This window comes from Lactuca sativa, chromosome 5 (genome assembly GCF_002870075.4).
Source record: "Lactuca sativa cultivar Salinas chromosome 5, Lsat_Salinas_v11, whole genome shotgun sequence".
Taxonomy (NCBI): Eukaryota; Viridiplantae; Streptophyta; class Magnoliopsida; order Asterales; family Asteraceae; genus Lactuca; species Lactuca sativa.
Genome location: NC_056627.2, coordinates 216,323,341 through 216,342,457, shown reverse-complemented (window position 1 = coordinate 216,342,457; position 19,117 = coordinate 216,323,341). Strand labels below are relative to the sequence as shown.

Genomic DNA, 19,117 nt, shown 5'->3' with positions numbered 1-19,117 from the left:
GTCTTCAGAACCGATCACGTAGTCTTCAAAGTGATGCATCCATACTTTGTAATCCTAAGTATATAGAATGGGAATTCTAGTTGTGGATCCAATGCTGTTGGAGATATTGACAGGGTTTGTGTTTGAATCGTCGTGTGGCATGATGATATAACGAAAAACCTGAAACCTTATTCGAAAGAACTACGTCAACAACAAAATGACGGCTTCTAATAGAGATCAATATAACAGAAAACCCTGAAACCTTATTCGAAAGAAGAGATGCATATAGATTACACAGTCTCCTGCTTTGATACCAATTGATGAGTTAAAAACTCTTTAGATCGATATATCTTAAACAGGTAAATAAATAAAAACAGTAAACACAAGAACCATCAATGAATCGATCTGTATGTCGAATGATTAAACTATAGTCACACCTCAGTAGAGATCGATTAAGAAATTCCACTGTAGAGGTGCACTAGGGTTTACAAAACAATAAATGAGATAATTAAGAAAAGCGTTCATGATAAGAGTGCATGCATTCACCTTATATACTAAACCCTAGAATAACAAACACGGCTGGACAGGCCCAACCGGTGAATACAAAATATAATAAATAACATAGGCCCATAACGCAAGATAATATCTTCTACAAATGCATTTGTACTCCAAGCACACAATAGTAAGCCTTCAACATCTGTACTCCAAGCACACAATGACAAACATCTTTGCTTTTAAATTCAAACATGTCACAGCTAGCAAAGTTAGTGCTGAGATGGTGATTCATGTACAAAAATTTCTCTATGTAACCTTGCAACATCAAATTAGTGAAATTCAAACTACAATGTTATTTGAATACTTACGAGCATACATTTAGAATCAAGCTGAAACAGCCTCATGCAAGCCGAAAACTTGATCCAATAGCTAAGCCCAATCAATTTTGGGCCATTACCCAAGAATTCTTGGCTCAAACACCCTAGGCCTAAAACCCTTTTCCTTGGGCCTTATTGGACCAAAAAACTTTATATTGGGTGAAAGTAAGCCCAAAAGCCCACACACACATCAAAACCGCAAACCCTTTATGGTGTTAGGGTGTTTTCGGCCACCTTAAAACCGAACCCCCCCCCCCCTTGGGTAACCACTATGGCCAAAAACTTATAGGTTTCGGTTGGAAGTTGAAAAAAAAAGAAGGAAAAAGAAATGCCAAAAAGGTGGTGACACGTCATCTTTTCCCCACAAATCTCAATGCTATTAACTAGCATACATCCATGCCTTGTACTATTACCCATCTTGTTTCTCCCATCAAGCATCACGAAGTCAACCAATCCCCCCATTTAAGGGAGTGATCTGTAGCAAACCCCCACCCCTCCCCTCACATCCTCACAAATTCATTTCACTCACTTTGCTCTCAAGAAATTTCCTCTCATCTCTTCTCTCAAAATTTCGAGTAACATCACCACAAAATCTGTCCTAGACATTTTGGTAAGTTCCTTGTGAAACTCAAAGTGTTTTTCTACATGTTTGTGTTAAGATCATTCCATTTACGCACTGATTTTCATGTGTATGATCCTTAGTGCACTTGAGATTTTGAGAATCTCTTCAAGCTACACAAGGCTAGGCTTAACAACTTCTTTCTTCTTCTTCCTACCACACGAAACCAAGGTGAGCTTCATACCCCCATCTTTTAGTGTTCTTCATACTTTTTTTCTGGGGGGGGGGGGGGGGGGGGGGGAGGAGAATACAAGTCAAGTCTCATCATAGTTATGGGTTGAAAATGGAACAAGATTTTGAATAAAAAGGTTCTTAACATGTGTTAAAAATCATGAAGTAAATGTTGATAAAATCATTGTGATATAAAAGTTTTGTGGTCATGGTTGTATACTCAAAAATGGCGAAAATATGAGTGTTATGCTCAACATGTTTAACTCTTAGACATATGCATTTTCAACTCTTATACATTACACAAATATTTGAATGTAGTAAATCTCAAGGTTATTATGGGTGTTTTTCTAAAAATCGTGACTTAGTAGAGTAAAAAAAATTGAATATTTGGTGTTACAAAACTTTCAAACTAGTTATGTTGTGTTAAACAAACTACAAAGCTTGATATTTTGCTAAAAATAATTTTATTACTAAAATAGTCGTAACTATGTTGTCACTATTTTGATGGCTTAAAACTCAAGATATTATCCTATTTTCACAACATATGTTACAATTAGACATGTTCACTAATGATAATTTATAAATAATTTAACCAAAATGGTATACAAAACATAATTTATGACAGAAAAATCCGTGTGTCATAATCTGCCTATCATAAAGCTTTTAAAGCATGAGTAATAAGTTGTATGTCATAAAATCTATAAAACGCGTGTCATAAAACTTCAGTACCTAATTCACACTAGTAATGCCATTTTCATTGTTCAAAAATGGGATTCAAAGCTTGCGTAAATACGTTAAGGCTCTAGTGAGACACTATCTTCACCGTACCTAACCAGAGTCTCCTAGAAGGAGAGCGAGATAGTTGTGTGTAGATATATACCGGGATTGACACCCCCACACCTAAGTTCTTCTCTACAACTAGACATGCCAGTATGGGGTAACAAACATCTTACCTATTCTGACACCTGAAAAATATCATACATGCATAATAGTCATATCAAGCATGGTTATAATAACTCACTTAGGGATTAACAATACTATCTTGATTTACAGGAAGCTTATAGTCCACCGGTTTTATAAAATATAAAGATGCATTTTTACTCTCGGTACACTATTGTTTCCACTACTAGTCTAGGGTTTAAGACCAAAATTTTCATACAATGGAAAATGTTGGATTTTCTAGGAGCATTGCTTTACCATTACAAACAAAAGAAAATGAAGGACATGCTTGCATACATTCACAGTTTTGGAACGAGACATACAAACCATATTCATAGAAAATATTGAATTTTCTGGAGTCATACAAACTATTACAAACATGGATGTTACAAATCTTTTCATACAAATATGCTTATGAACTCACCAACATTCAATGTTGACAGTTTTCAAAATGACTTGTATTCTCAGGGAACCAGTAAGCAGGTGCCTAAGAATCGGATTTGATATATTTTGGAATTTCATACTTTATGTCACATTTGTGCAATTGATGAACATATACAATATATAAACAATTTATGTTTGTATCTCTGAATGTGTGATGTTTGGATGCTATGTGTCATTCATATTCAATTGTTATGATACTATACAATGACATCATCCGCCCCCGGATGTTTCCGCCGTCCTGGCTCGGGTGTGTGACAAATTGGTATCAGAGCATTGTTTATAATGAACTAGTATATCTAACAATACAAGATATACAACTATAAATACAATGGGACTAAAACACTCTCCCTAAAATTATACTTTAAAAAATATAAATATTTTATAAAAGTGTACATACATACATGCATATTAGGAAATAAGAAGAAGAGTTGGACATCGCGACTAAACCTAGATAGTTATGTAACCGTATCTTGGGTAAATATAGCTTGATCAACTATATTTATTAGAGATATGACTAAACTGTGTCTAGGAGTGGTAAAGGTGGACAACAAATCTAAAACTCATCAACTGTAAATCAAAAGGATTTTAGAACAAAACATAAAGGCATAAAATACTATAGGAGTATTTAACATTTTGTGAATCTTTCATATGTCCTCTTGTGCTTATATATTCTTGTACAAACGCCATGGCAGGAATTCATCACCAAGGGATCCTTACTTCCCCAAACAGGGGAACACAGTGTGGACATTAGAGGATCCTGAGGAGATTCCTAAGGCAATTCTGGAGGACGAATCAGATGAGGAAGTTGAGGAGGAGGTAAATGAGGAGATAGACGAGGAGGAGGAGGATGATAATTCAGATGCGGACTCCGAAGTCATGGACCCTCGCTAAATGGCAAGGGAACCAGCGCATCGATGGGGCTACAATGGCCCTACGCCCCCTGAGTATATGATCTTGAGAGGTGGAGCCAGCACCAAGGGTAGCGCCCACCTTTCGGGTTGGAGCAAGGGTTTTATGATCTTTGCTATGGAGGGCCCATGGAACGAGCCCTTCTTTCCATGGTCCGGAGGATTACAAACATCGGAGACTAGGCTCAGACGACAGCCCATTGAGTCATGATGATGAGGGCCTGCTATGGAGGTTACATCCACACGCACACAAGATCTCTAGAGAGATTACTACCCTATAGATCGGCTCATCGAGGAACTTACTACCGCGCAAGTAGAAGTGTGGGAATATCAGGAGAGGCATGCTGCCCTGGAGGAGAGGGTGCGGGTAGCCGAGCGCCGTTTGGCCGAGTTGTAGGGCACCTCTACATCATCCCAGGCACCACAGGGGACGACATGATGTGAGTAGGATCTACCCTACTCACTGGTTGATAGACTAGATATTTGGGTCTGCATTAGTGCTACCCCTATTCTTTTATTTTCTGTGGAGGGTAGACCCTACGTCTAAGTGATTACACTATTCGGAGAGTCGTTATGCTGTCAGATCATTATCATGATGCATTGTAGACCTTATAAATGTCAACTTTTCCAAAAAGATATGTACCAAAACTTTATTATTAATGAAACAAACATGTGTTTTATTTAAGGATGTTGTTATCTCCTATGTCTTATCTAGTCATTTTATTTGGTAAAAACAAGATTTCAATTATGTGTACAAAATAACGCTCGATAAACACCAGACTTGACATATCTGAATGCGATGTTCCATTATCCACTTCATAACCCTTATAAAAAGCTTTTCAAATTCCACTTGTGGCAATAGAATGCTACCCCAAAGATACAACCGACGAAAGAACAACAAGACAACACCACCACCACCGCTGCCTCCACCACCAATAGATACGGCTGCATTCCAGGCAGCGTTTTCAGCTGCAGTCACTGCGACTCTGGCACATATTAACAATAATGGTGCAAATGGAGGCAGAAGCGGGAATGGTACAGGTAGCTCCAACCAGGGAGACAACGGAGGTCAACCAAAAGAATGCACATACAAAGATTTTGCCAGCTGCAAGCCTAAGCTTATCAACGGAAGTGGAGGTGTTATCATCGTAACGCAGTGGTTTCAGAAAATTGAATCAGTGTTCAAAATATGTGCTTGCCCCGAAGAGAGCAAGGTGAAATTTGCAGCTTCCACCTTTGCGGATAGGGACCTTACATGGTGGAACGACCATGTCAAGGCCCTAACTCTCCCAGTGACAAATTCACTGAGTTGGGAGGACCTTAAGGTTTTGATGCTCGACGAGTACTGCCCTCGAGGTGAAGTACAGAAGTTAGAGCAGGAACTTTGGAATCTTACTATGGTAGGTTCCGACATCGTAGCTTACACAACTAGGTTTAGGGCCCTGGCGATCTTGTGCCCCACAAGGATCACATCGGAAGGAACAAAGATAGATAATTCATTTGGGGACTATCTCCGTTGATCCAAGGGAATGTGATTGTTGCAAACCGTAGAACATTCAACAGCGCCAAGCGCCTTGCCCAAAAACCTATTGACCATGGGGTACAGAAGGGCACGGTGACTACTGCAACGGAATTGAAGAAGGGAAATGAGAAAAAGAGGAAGTTCATGAACAAGAAGAAAGGACTACCAAACCATGAACCCTCCAAAAAGCAACAAATAGTGGCGATTCACACCGCAACTACTCCTGCCACATCATCTCCCAAAAAGCAATATGCCGGTAATCTGCTGAAGTACGACAAATGCCCCTTCTACCACCACGGATCCTGTAGGGAGATGCAATGAACGACGTACAACAAGAAAAGGCACACTGCCCAATATTGCAAGTCATCGGCATAACTGAACAACCAACCCAACAATGTTGGGGCTTGTCAAGGGTGTTATGGGTGCGGAGAGACTGGCCATTTCAAAAGAAACTTCCCCAAGGCCAACAATCGAAATGCAGGGGGAACAAGCAGAGTCCTAGCGATAGGACATGACGAGGCTATAAGGGATCAGATGGTAGTCACTGGTACATTCCTCCTCAACAACACCTATGCATGCATTTTATTTGATAGCGGGACTGAAAGAAGTTTTGTGAGCCATAAATTTCAACACTTACTCAGTCAAAATCCCCAAAAATTAAACGGAACTGTCATGGTGGAAATGGCTAATGGGAAAGCAGAAACAACCAACGACGCATTCAAAGGGTGCATGTTAACATTAAATAATCACTCATTTCAAATCAACTTAATGTCGGTTACTATTAGAAGCTTTGATGTGATCATCGGTATGGATTGGTTATTCCCCCACCGTGTCGATATTATGTGTTACGAGACGGTTGTTCGTCTTCACCTACCCCGGTGCAAACCTCCGTCTCATCTCGTGCATCAAGGCACAAAAGTGCTTGCACAAAAAGGACCATGGCTTTCTAGCCCATCTGGTGGATAAAAAGAAGGAAGAGAGGAGCGTCAAAGACATCCCGGAGGTGTGCAATTTTCCCGACGTGTTTCCCGAAGACCTTCCGGGGATACCTCCCAATCGACAAGTCGAATATTGGATCGACTTGATATCCGCAGCCACACCAATCGCCAAATCGCCTTATAGACTAGCTCCTACATAAATGCAAGAGCTTTCCAGTCAATTGAGCGAATTACTGGACAAGGGGTTTATAAGGCCAAGCTTCTCTCCTTAAGGAGCTCCAATCTTGTTTGTCAAAAAGAAGGATCGTTCGTTTTGCATGTGTATTGATTACCATGAGCTCAACAAGCTCACCATCAAGAATCGATACCCTCTTCCCCGGATCGATGATCTATTTGACCGGCTGCAAGGATCAAGTTACTTCTCGAAGAGAGATTTAAGGTCCGATTACCACCAGCTACGGGTTCGAGAGGAGGATATTTCCATGACCTCTTTTCGAACTCGTTACGGGCATTATGAATTCGTGGTTATGTCCTTTTGTTTGACAATTGCACCCGTAATGTTTATTGTGTTGATGAACCGAGTCTAACGACCTTTTGTTGACTACTTTGTGATAGTTTTTAGAGTAAATTACACGAATGGTCCCTATGGTTTGGGGTAATTTGCGTGTTTGGTCCCTAACTTATTTTTTTAACTCGGAAGGTCCCTATGGTTTGTTTTTGTTACGCGTTTGGTCCCTATTGTTTATTTTTGTTACGCGTTTGGTCCCTGTCTTATCTAAAAAGACTATTATTTAAAGATGAAAAAATGATGGGATAGATGAGTTAAGGTGATGGGGTAGGATTAGGGGTGTATTTATTTAGATAAATTAAAAAATCAGGGGCATAATAGTCTTTTTAGGTAAGATAGGGACCAACCGCGTAACAAAAACAAACAGTAGGGACCTTCCGAGTTAAAAAAATAAGTTAGGGACCAAACGCGCAAATTACCCTAAACCATAGGGACCATTCGTGTAATTTATTCTAGTTTTTATTGACGACATATTGGTTTATTCACGAAGCAAGGAAGACCACAACTAACATCGACGACATGTTTTGGAAACACTCAGAGCGGAAAAGCTGTATGCAAAATTCTCCAAGTGCGAGTTTTGGATTCGCAAAGTGGATTTCTGGGTCATGTGGTTAGTGAAGATGGGATAAATGTGTACCCTTCCAAGATCAAAGCAATTGAAGGTTGGGCAACCCCAACAACCCCAACGGAAATTAGGAAGTTCTTAGGCCTCGCAGGTTACTACTGGAGGTTCCTATAGAATTTCTTCAAGACTGCCTAGCCACTCACCGCTTTAACCCAAAAGGGTGTACCCTTTATCTGGGAGAGGAAACAAGAAGCTGTTTTCCAAACCTTGAAACAAGATCTATGCAGCGCCCCTGTCTTGACTCTCCCAGATGGGACAGAAGATTTCATGCTGTATTGTGACACCTCCGATAAGGGGTTACGCTGTGTACTTATGAACGGGGAAACGTTATAACGTATGTATCAAGGAAAATACAGACCCACGAGGTGAACTATACCACACATGACTTGGAGTTGGGAGCAATCGCGTTTGAGCTAAAGATTTGGAGGTACTACCTCTATAGTAGAAAGTACACAATTTCCATAGACCATAAAAGCCTCGAACGTATCTTGAACTAGAAAGAGCTAAACATGAGGCAACGATGATGGGTTGAGATCCTAAATGATTATGAATGTCAAATCCGTTATCATCTGGGCAAAGCCAACGTGGTGGCTGACGCCCTAAGCCGGAAAGAGTACTCTGGTCGCCGAACAAGAACACTAATAATGATCATCCATTCCCACTTGTCTTTGCAAATCAAAGAGGCTCCACTGGAAGACTTGAAGCCTGAAAACATTGCAAATGAAGCCTTGCGTGGGATGGACAAGAATCTTACGATAAAAGAGGACGGAGCCTAGTACCTAATGGACCAGATCTGGACCCCAAAATTTGGTGGGTTCAGAGACGTGGTCATGAATGAAGCACACAAGACAAAGTACTTCATCCATCCGGGTTCCGAAAAATATATTTGGATCTCAAATAACATTATTGGTGGCCGAATATGAAAGCCAAAATTGCTACCTATGTGGGCAAGTGCGTGACTTCCACCAAAGTTAAGGTAGAGTATCAGAAGACCTCAGATCTACTACAACAGTAAGAGATACCTGAGTGGAAATGGGAGCGAATGACAATGGATTTTATAACCATATTGCCCAAGACAAAAGACAGACTGGATGCCATCTGGGTGATTGTCGATCGGTTAACCAAATCCGCCCATTTCCTACCAATAAAGGAAACGTATAAAAGGGAAAAAGCTGACCCATATCTACATAAAGGAGGTTGTGAGACTGCATGGCGTGCCAAAAACTATTATCTCTGATAGAGATAGTAGGTTTACATCGAGATTTTGGCAATCACTTCAAACGTCATTAGGGACCCAGCTCGATATGAGCACCGCCTACCATCCCCATACAGATGGACAGAGTGAGAGGACCATCCAAACCCTAGAAGATATGCTATGGTCCTATGTGATAGACTTCGACAAGGCATGAGATGTCCACTTTCCACTCATTGAATTCTCGTATAACATTAGTTATCACACGGGCATCAAGGTCGCTCCCTTCGAGACCCTATATGGATGAAAATGCAGATCGCCTCTCTGTTGGGCGGAGGTAGGGGACACACAATTGGCAAAGGGACTGGAAGCCAACATCACTTTAAGCAGTCCTGAAATAATCAGAGAAAAAACTAAGAAGATTCTCTAGATTAGGGAACAACTAAAAGAGTCCAGGGATAGACAAAATAGCTACTCGGAGAAAAGACGAAAGCCTTTGGAATTTCATGTGGGTGATCGCGTACTGCTAAATGTCTCTCCTTGGAAAGGGGTGATAGGCTTTGGGAAGCGTGGAAAGCTGAACCCAAGATACATCAGACCATTCGAAATCCTTACAAGCTACAATTACCACCAGAAATCAGCAATGTACACCCTGTCTTTCATGTGTCAAACCTGAAGAATTGCTTATCTGTCCCGCTTGATGAAATTGAGGTGAATGAGAATCTCCATTTCGTCGAGGAACCAGTTGAAATTATGGGTAGAGAAGTGAAACAAACAAAGCAAAACTGCATTCCCATTGTAAAGGTCTGATGAAGTGCCAAACAAGGATCTGAGTACACCTGGGAACGCGAAGACCTGATGCAGAGGTACCCCCATCTTTTGTCTAGTTCGTCAAGGCTACTTTCTAACGGATTTCGGGACGAAATTCCCTATAACGGGGAGTTGATGTCACAACTAGCAAATTTAGTGTTGAGATGGTGATTCATGTACACAAATTTCCTCTATTGACCTTGCAACATCAAATTAGTGAAATTCAAACTACAATGTTATTTGAATACATACGAGCGTACACTTAGAATCAAGTTGAAATAGCCTCATGCAAGCCCAAAAACTTGATCCAATATCTAAGCCTAATCAATTCAGGGCCTTGACCCAAGAATTCTCGACCCAAACACCCTAGGCCGAAAAAAACCCTTTTCCTTGGGCCTTAGTGGACCGAAAACCCTTATATTGGGCCAAATTTAGCCCAAATGCCCACACACACATCAAAACTGCAAACCCTTTATGGCCGAACACACCCTAAAACCAAAAACCCCCCTTGGGTAACCACTATGGCTGAAAACCCTATAGGTTTCGGTTGGAAGTTGACAAAAAAAGGAAAAAAAATACCAAAAAGGTGGTGACACCTCATCTTTACCCCACAAATATCAATGCTATTAACTAGCATACATCCATGCCTTGTACTATTACCAATCATGTTTCTAAGCCTATTTCCAATCAAGCATCAAGAAGTCAACCAATCCCCCCATTTAAGGGAGTGATCGGCCGTAAACCCCCCTCCCCTTACATCCTCACAAATTCATTTCACTGAAGACATTTCCTCTTATCTCTTCTCACAAAATTTTGAGTATCATCACCACAAAATCGGTCCTAGACCTTTTGGTAACATCCGTGCATGTGAAACTCAAAGTGTTTTTATACATGTTTTTGTTAATATCATTCCATTTACACACTCATTTTCATGTGTATGATCCTTAGAGCACTTGAGATTTTGAGAACCTCTTCAAGCTACACAAGGATAGGCTCAACAACTTCTTTCTTCTTCTTCTTCTTCGTATCACATGAAACCAAGGTGAGCTTCATACCCCCATCTTTTAGTGTTTTTCATACTTTTCGGGGGAGAATACAAGTCAAGTATCGTTTACCCTTTGGATAATTGCATGCATCATAGTTATGGGTTGAAAATGGAACAAGTTCTTGAATAAAAAGGTTCTTAACATGTGTTAAAAATCGTGAAGTAAATGTTGATAACATCATTGTGATATAAAAGTTTTGTGGTCATGATTGTACACTAAAAAATGGTGAAAATATGAGTGTTATGCTCAACATGTTTAAATCTTAGACATATGCATTTTCAACTCTTATACCTTACAGAAAACTTTCAAACCGGTTATGGTGTGTTAAACAAACTACAAAGCTTGATATTTTGCTAAAAATACTTTTATTACTAAAATAGTCGTAACTATGTTGTCACTATTTTGATGGATTAAAACCTAAGTTAATATCATATTTTGACAACATATGTTACAATTAGACATGTTCACTAACGATTATTTATAAAAAAAAAAGTATTATAAATAATTTAACCAAAATGGTATACAAAACAGATTTTATGACAGAAACATTTGCGTGTCATAATCTGCCTATCATAAAGCTTTTAATGCATGATTAATAAGTTGTATGTCATAAAATATGTAAAACGCTTGTCATAAAACATCTGTCACGAATTCACACTAGTAATGCCATTCTCATTATTCAACAATGGGAGTCAAAGTTTGCGTAAATCCGTTAAGGCTCTAGTGAGACACTATCTTCACCGTACCTACCTAGTGTACATTCTAAGTCCATCATTATAACGAGAGTCTCCTAGAGGGAGAACAAGATAGTTGTGTATAGATCTATATGAGGATTGACACCCCCACACCTGAGATGTTCTCTACAGCTACACATGCCAGTATTGGTAACAAACATCTTACCTATTCCGACAGCTTAAGTACATCGTATAGGCATAACAGTCACATCAAGAATGGTTATAATAACTCATTTAGGGACTAACACTACTATCTTGATTTATGGGAAACTTATACTTCACCGGTTTTATAAAATATAAAACTGCATTTTTACTCTCGGTACTCTATTGTTTCCACTACTAGTCTAGGGTTTAAGACCACAATTTTCATACAATGGAAAATGTTGGATTTTCTAGGAACATTCCTTTACAATTACAAACAAAAGAAAACAAAGGACATGCATGCATACATTCACAGTTTTGGAACGAGACCTACAAACCATATTCATAAAAAATATTGGATTTTCTGGAGTCATACAAACTATTACAAACAAGGATGTTACAAATATTTTCATACAAATATGCTTATGAACTCAACAACAATCAATGTAGACGATTTTCAAAATGACTTGTATTCTCAGGGAACCAGTAAGCAGGTGCCTAAGAACCGGATTTGCTGCATTTTGGAATTTTATACTTTATGTCAGATTTGTGTAATTGACGAACATATAAAATATGTAAACAATTTTTGTTGGTATCTCTTAATGTATGATGTTTGGATGCTATGTTTCATTCATATTCAATTGTTAAGATACTATACAATGACGTCATCCGCTGTCCTGGTTCGGGGTGTGACAAAACATAACCCCAAGACCTATTATGTAACGGATGTCAAATCCTCATACCCTTCATCAAAATAAAGCATCCGAAGAGTAGGAAACGTAGAGAAGCTCTGAGCTTTAACAAGACATGCATATTTTGATTTCTCCACTAAAAATTCCTCAACAGGAAGATCCAAGATTTCCTTAACCATTTCATTACCATGATTACCAATGGGAGAGCTTCTAACAACACTAGTGTAAGAGTTCAACTAAGGATCACTCTTTTCGACTTTGGATGGAACCATCTGATTATGAGAGAAAGAGGCACCATTTTTAGAAAATCTTTGAATAGAAGAAACTAACTTATGATACCCAAACCAAACCTCACATAATTGCTTCACCATATGCCCATTGCTACGAACACCTGAGAGTCTACTAAATCCAAAATGTCTCCTCATGCGAGACATTTTATGCAAAATAAGCATGTCAACAACTATAAGAAGATGATCACAAACAGGCCAAATATCACTCTAAAGAACATAATCAGTAAAATTTGTAATAAAGAAGGAAGAAATATTAGGGATTCCGTGGAATTTCTTCCCAGCATGAATGCAATGCTTCTTGTGTTTATAAGTCTGATTCTTATAGTACCCAACATCAAGTCTCTGTCACACCCCGACCGATGGTGGAAACTTAAGGGTTGCGATGCCAATGTCGGATCACAATCAACAAACATATATTAGACAATACAAGTTTTAAAATAACATATTACAGTCTTCCATAAATCTTAGTCAAAAGATTACATCATTTTCGATTGTAAAAATATGACATTACCATAATTAGTCTAGCCAACGAAATTCTAGATAAACAAAAGGTATGAATATTAAGATCAACACAAAAGTGATGAAGTAGATTTTCCCCAAAACAGTTGTCATAACTCCAACTTCTAATTCCTTAAGAATACATATATCTCAACGAAAATTGTTAGCGTGTTTCACAAGTTTAGACAATATGCTCTTTTATAATAGAGTAAATTACACAAATGGTCCCTATGGTTTAGAGTAATTTGCATGTTTGGTCTTTAACTTATTTTTTTAACTTGGAAGGTCCCTACTATTTGTTTTTGTTACGCGCTTGGTCCCTATATTACCTAAAAAGACTATTTTGACCTATATTTTTTAATTTATTTAAGTAAACAAACCCTCAACCTCACCCCCCTTTACCTTACCTTACCTACCTTATCATTTTTTTCTATTTAAATTATAGTCTTTTTAGGTAAGATAGGGACCAAACACGTAACAAAAACAAACAGTAGGGACCAAGCGCGTAACAAAAACAAATAATAAGGACCTTTCGAGTTAAAAAAATAAGTTAGGGACCAAACACGCAAATTATCCTAAACCATAGGGACCATTCATGTAATTTACTCTTTATAATAAAAAGTAAAATTTTAAAACAATTATCTTTTATAAAAGAGGTACTTTCATTTGATTAAAAGTATAAAAATGTGTCGTTCCTTAACAATTGTAATCCCATACATGTAAAACAAAAGTTTATTTGAAAAGCTTAATAAATATAAGTTTATAAACAATAGTGAATCATATCGTAACAATTTATGTTTTTACAAATTCAATTGAAATCGACACTTATCCCTTTTTGAGTGAAACTTTCCTACTATATGAACTCGTAGGAATAGCAAGACTATATGTAACCATTTGCTAATTTGAGTGATTGCTCATTTTAGAATTAACGAGGGGTCTATAGTGAAAGTATAATTGAGCTACGAACGAGAAAGTATCTGGTTTCACACGAGAAGGTACCGTGCCATCACTAACGCTTCATCGACGTCGTTAAAAATATAGATGATGAACCATTACGCCCGTTTCACTCCTTAGACGTAGCTTGTAGATTGCAATCATGGGGCGGGATTTTCAACACGTATAGATCTATACCAATGAAGTTCCACGCTCATTTCGAATTAACAATTATAGCAAATAGTGTTTTTACAAAGTTTTCTTAGCGGATGAAGAGTATAAGTCACATATGGTTTCCTATGTTTAATCGATCTAAATGCAGATGTTTCTAAACTGTTAATATTAAAAGTCTACTAATTTAATGCTTGTTCAGTTAGTTCCAACTAGAAGTTTGTATCATAAAACTTAAATTGTACTATTTGCTAGACTTAGCATTTCTAAAAGTTTTAAATAAGAATTCTAAAGAAAATCGGACAGCATAACAATTACTAATTACGTTTTGACCAAAATCAGATTTCAACTCAAGTGAAATCAACCAAAAAATAGACAATTTAATCAATGATAAACAAAGTAGTTATTATAACGAACAATTATAATATTTCTTTTTATATCTATATGATGAGTATAACTATAAATGACAATTTTTAAAGCATTTGTAAATATACTAACACCATTTTATATCGTGATATTTTTATATATGTAAATATACATATAAATGTTAATATGTCTTTTTAGTGTTATAAAACATATATAAAAATGTAGTGTAGTCCTTTTTTTTTAGAAATGTACATGCATTATACTCTTATTTTTATTTATTTATTTATTTTTTTGTTGTTAATCATAATATGACACGTATTTTCACTATAATCCTTTTAGCAGTAAAACATTGAACATAAATAGATCATGACTATTTTGTGAACTATCGTGTCATATCTATGGATGTTATCGTTTTTGTTTAACAACATAGTTATAAACCATTTTACACATACATATGATCTTTTTATGCATAAATTAGCCATATATATTCAATAATCATTCAATGTAGTAATTTTACTTTAATGAGTTATATGTATACTTTTCTATGATGATTATTATTAGTGATTATGTATAAAAATGATATTTTAAACATAAATAAGCATAAACATCGTAAACAAACGCAAGACACGTAAATAATCGTGAAAACATAATGTAAAAGTGAAGTTGCGTATATTCTCCCCCGAAAGCTTTAAAAAGATAACATGGACCCTAAAACTCACCCAAGTTAGCGAATTTCGTTTGCTTCTATTTTAAGGATTTGATGTGGGTTTTTATCGTTTTTAACATGTGGATTCTTGGAATGAAATAACACTCGAGACTTGATCAACAACACATAAGCAACCTAGAAAACTAGTTATTAGACTCAGCGAAAAATACAGAGCCACTCGCCGGAGGTACATGCACCACTGGCCACGGTGGCATGCGGCTGGCAGTTTGTCACAAACTAAGGTTGTTATTCAAAGAAAAGAAGAAGGAAAAGAGCGTGAGAGAGTTATTTGCAAAAAGGGGGCACTTTTTAGAAAGCTTGGTAGAAATAGAGCTGTTTTAAATGTGTTTGTAGAAATGAGGCTCCTGGCCCACAGTATAAATACGTAAATGTATATTGAAATGAAGGATCCCTCACAACTTACAACAATGGTCCTTTCTTTTTTATTATATGTTCAAATTTTATCTTTTTATATATTTTTTCTACATTTACCTAACTATTTACCTAATTTATGTAGCTTAAATATATTATTAAATTTTATATATAGCATTTAATTATTCTTACTACACAAACGATCTCATTTATATTTTAAAATTTTAGAATATTATATACTATTTTAATTATACAAATACAATTAACATATAAATATTGTTAGAATCATATAAATTAAAAAATAAATAGTAATATTTATATATGATTTGTCAAATCAAATAGTGAATCTGTAAAAGCAAACACTCTATCCAAAACAAAAGCAACACTCTATCCAAAATAAAATGTCACTATTTATTGAAAACTCTTAAAAAGCTAAAGCTGCATGAACTGTCATGTCTAAAAGTTTTAATTGAACTAAATTTACTTTTTGATGCTATAAATTTGATCTTACCAGCCAAGGTTCTTCATCATTCTTACAAAATTGTTTCCACGTAAATATACATTCTCAGTCTTTCATGCTTCCATAATATTCACATTATTAGTTCTTTCATATATTAAACATAAGGTATATATAATTTCTAAATATTTTTGCATATTTTTTTGTCAAAACGCTATATATATGATACTAATTTACATCTGTTATCATACAATTTGTCTTGCAGTTATATTTATGGCTCTAAATCGTCCATTTATGATTACTCTCTATTGGGGTGGCAATGTTGAATATGAGAATGGAATCATCAAGGGCGACGAATCAACTATGTCCGCTTCAGACATTATTAGGCAAAAAATACGGTATGAACAATTTCAAGATTTGGCTTATGCACTTGTTGGAGTCGAAAAATCTTCATATAAGTTGAATATGTCATTATGTTACCAATATTCTGGGAGATCTAATATCGCACCACTTATAAATGATTCAACCTTAGACATGTTGTATTATTTAGCTGCGACTGATGAAAATTATTGGGGTCAAGTTTGTGTTGAAATTGAGAAAATGGTGATACCTACAAATACTAGTTTGGTAGATCTCCTTCGTAATTTTGAAGTACCATTTCCTTTGCCGAGTGATGATAGATTTGAGCCAAATAATGAGTTTGGATTTGATGATCCCAACTCAGAATGCAGTAGTGAGTCATTAAGCCATATTGAGGAAGACTCTGATGATGTGAGTGACAAATTAGTTGTAGACTTTATGAATGATGTTGGAAATATAGGAGATGATGTCGTAGAAAATTTAGAGGACAACATTCATATAGATGTTTGGAAGGAAACAGAAAACAAAATTAGGTTAGGAATGCAATTTGAAAGTAAGCAGCAGGTGAAAAATGCAGTAATACTTTGGTCTATTAGTCAAAATAGAGAGTTTAAGGTGTATAAAAGTAAACATAACAAATGGGTAGCAAAATGTAAGACCGAGGTGGGTGAAGGAGAAAGCTCTAGTTCTATGCACCATACACAACCTTGTCAATGGTATATCCGTGCAATTAAGAAGAAAAATAATCATATGTGGCAGATTACACGTTGGGTGGATGAACATAATTGTTTTGGATCTTGTATTGGCAATAATAACAGAAATCTAAACTCTAGAGTTATTGCCTCATACATTCTCCATTCAATTCAAAAAGATGTTGCTTACTCGGTGAAACATGTACAAGCAGATATAAAAAATCATTTTCATGTTGACGTTTCTTATTGGAAGGCATGGCATGGAAGAAGAAAAGCCATAGAGACCATTTATGGAACTTGGGAGAGTAACTTTGTTGAGTTACCCAAGTATATTGCAGCTTTGCAGGCTTCAAACCCTGATACAATTGTCAAGTGGTTTCATAACCAAAATAGCTCATCACAAGTGGCAAAATTCAAATATATTTTTTGGGCTTTTGGACCAGCTATTAAAGCATTTCATTTGTGTCGCCCTGTAATTTCTATCGATGGTGCTCATTTGAAGGGTTCTTACAAAGGAAAATTGCTTGTTGCTGCTTCAAAAGATGCTAACAATAATATATTACCAATTTCTTATGCCATTGTTGACGAGGAGACAGTTCATAGTTGGTGTTGGTTTTTGGGTCATTTTAGAAATTTTGTTGCTCCAAATAGACAATTATGTGTTCTTTCTGATAGGCACAAAGGAATCATTCATGCAATGGAAAATCTAGAGGAGTGGAAAGAGCCATTGGCATACCATTGTTTTTGTCTGAGGCATGTCAGAAGTAATCTCATGAAAAGGTACAAGAATGTAAACCTTAAAAAAATTTGTTGGTCTATGGGTAGCACCACACAAAAAAGGAAGTTCACTAAGTATATAAGGGAAATAAAAGCAATCAATATGGAAGCTTGGCAGTATTTGAGGGAAATTAAAAGAAGTCAATAGTGTCTTTTATATGATGAAAATCACCGATGGGGTTTCTTAACGACCAATATCTCTGAGAGTATGAACAATGCATTACGAGGAGCGAGACAATTGCCAATTAGGGCGTGTATTGACCTTACATTCAATAGAACTATGCAACTTTTCAGAAAGCATAGTGGTATTGCAATGAACTGCATTACACCTCTACCAAAATGTATGTGGCGTCTCTTTCTTAAACGTGACACTCGTGCACAAAGTCATGTTTTATCTGAGTTTCACTATAATGAAGGTGTTTACAGAGTTGTCACAAGGTCACAGATAAATGGAACCGGAGGAAATACACAGACTGTTAATTATTTTCAACATATGTGTACTTGTGGTAAGTGGCAAATGGAGAGATTTCCATGTTCACATGCACTTGCAGTTTGTTGGAATAGAGGGGACAACCCTCTTTCCATTGTGAACAATGTGTACACTACTATGACATACAGACAACAATATAATTTTGGGTTTGTACCACTTCCTCATGTTGATTATTGGTTGGATTCAAACTGGACGATTGAAGCAGATTACTCAAAACTTTTTGTTCATCGAGGACGAAGGCGTGCAAATCGAATTCATAATGAGATGGACATTCGTCATCCTGATGAACCTCGTAGATGTACACTATGCCACCAGCCAGGTCATAATAGAAGAAATTGTTCAAATTCTCAACCAAGATTCAATGAGTAGTAAACTATGTTTTTGTTTTATTGTGTTGTAATTTCATGTTTCATTGATCTTGTATTTCCTGTGTGATTTTGTATTATGATTTTTAAATTTTAGTAATGTAATCTTAGTTATGTGTTTTCTTATTTCTTATTGTTATAATATTAAATATTAGTATTAATGGAAATGTATAAATGAGATATATTTGGTATTGAAAACTAATAAGCATTAGTTATAAATTGAATAATATATTTACATTAAATATTATTAAATTAAGTAAATGTATAAATACAAATAAAAAATAAAATAAGATGTAGTGGTAACATATTTCATAAAATAAGGGTCAATGTTGAATATTTTTATGGACTATTTTGTATATTTAATATTTACGTAAATATAATAAGTAAATATAATAAGATGTAGTAAAAATGTAGAAAAAAATATATAAAAGGATAAAGTT

General features: G+C 36.4%; 1 protein-coding gene across 1 annotated transcript; it reads left to right on the top strand.

Annotated features, from left to right (window-relative positions):
- Nucleotides 1–16,058: 16,058 nt before the first annotated feature.
- Nucleotides 16,059–18,735, top strand: LOC128126267 (uncharacterized). Its single transcript, XM_052764014.1, has 2 exons — nucleotides 16,059–16,161; nucleotides 16,259–18,735. Exon 2 carries the CDS (start codon nucleotides 16,267–16,269, stop codon nucleotides 17,968–17,970), a length of 1,704 nt encoding a protein of 567 aa, XP_052619974.1. The 5' UTR covers nucleotides 16,059–16,161; nucleotides 16,259–16,266; the 3' UTR covers nucleotides 17,971–18,735.
- Nucleotides 18,736–19,117: the final 382 nt, after the last annotated feature.

What these genes read in the sequence shown, in the direction of transcription:
- LOC128126267 (XM_052764014.1), top strand. Translation starts at nt 16,267, where the DNA reads ATGGCTCTAAATCGTCCATTTATGATTACTCTCTATTGGGGTGGCAAT.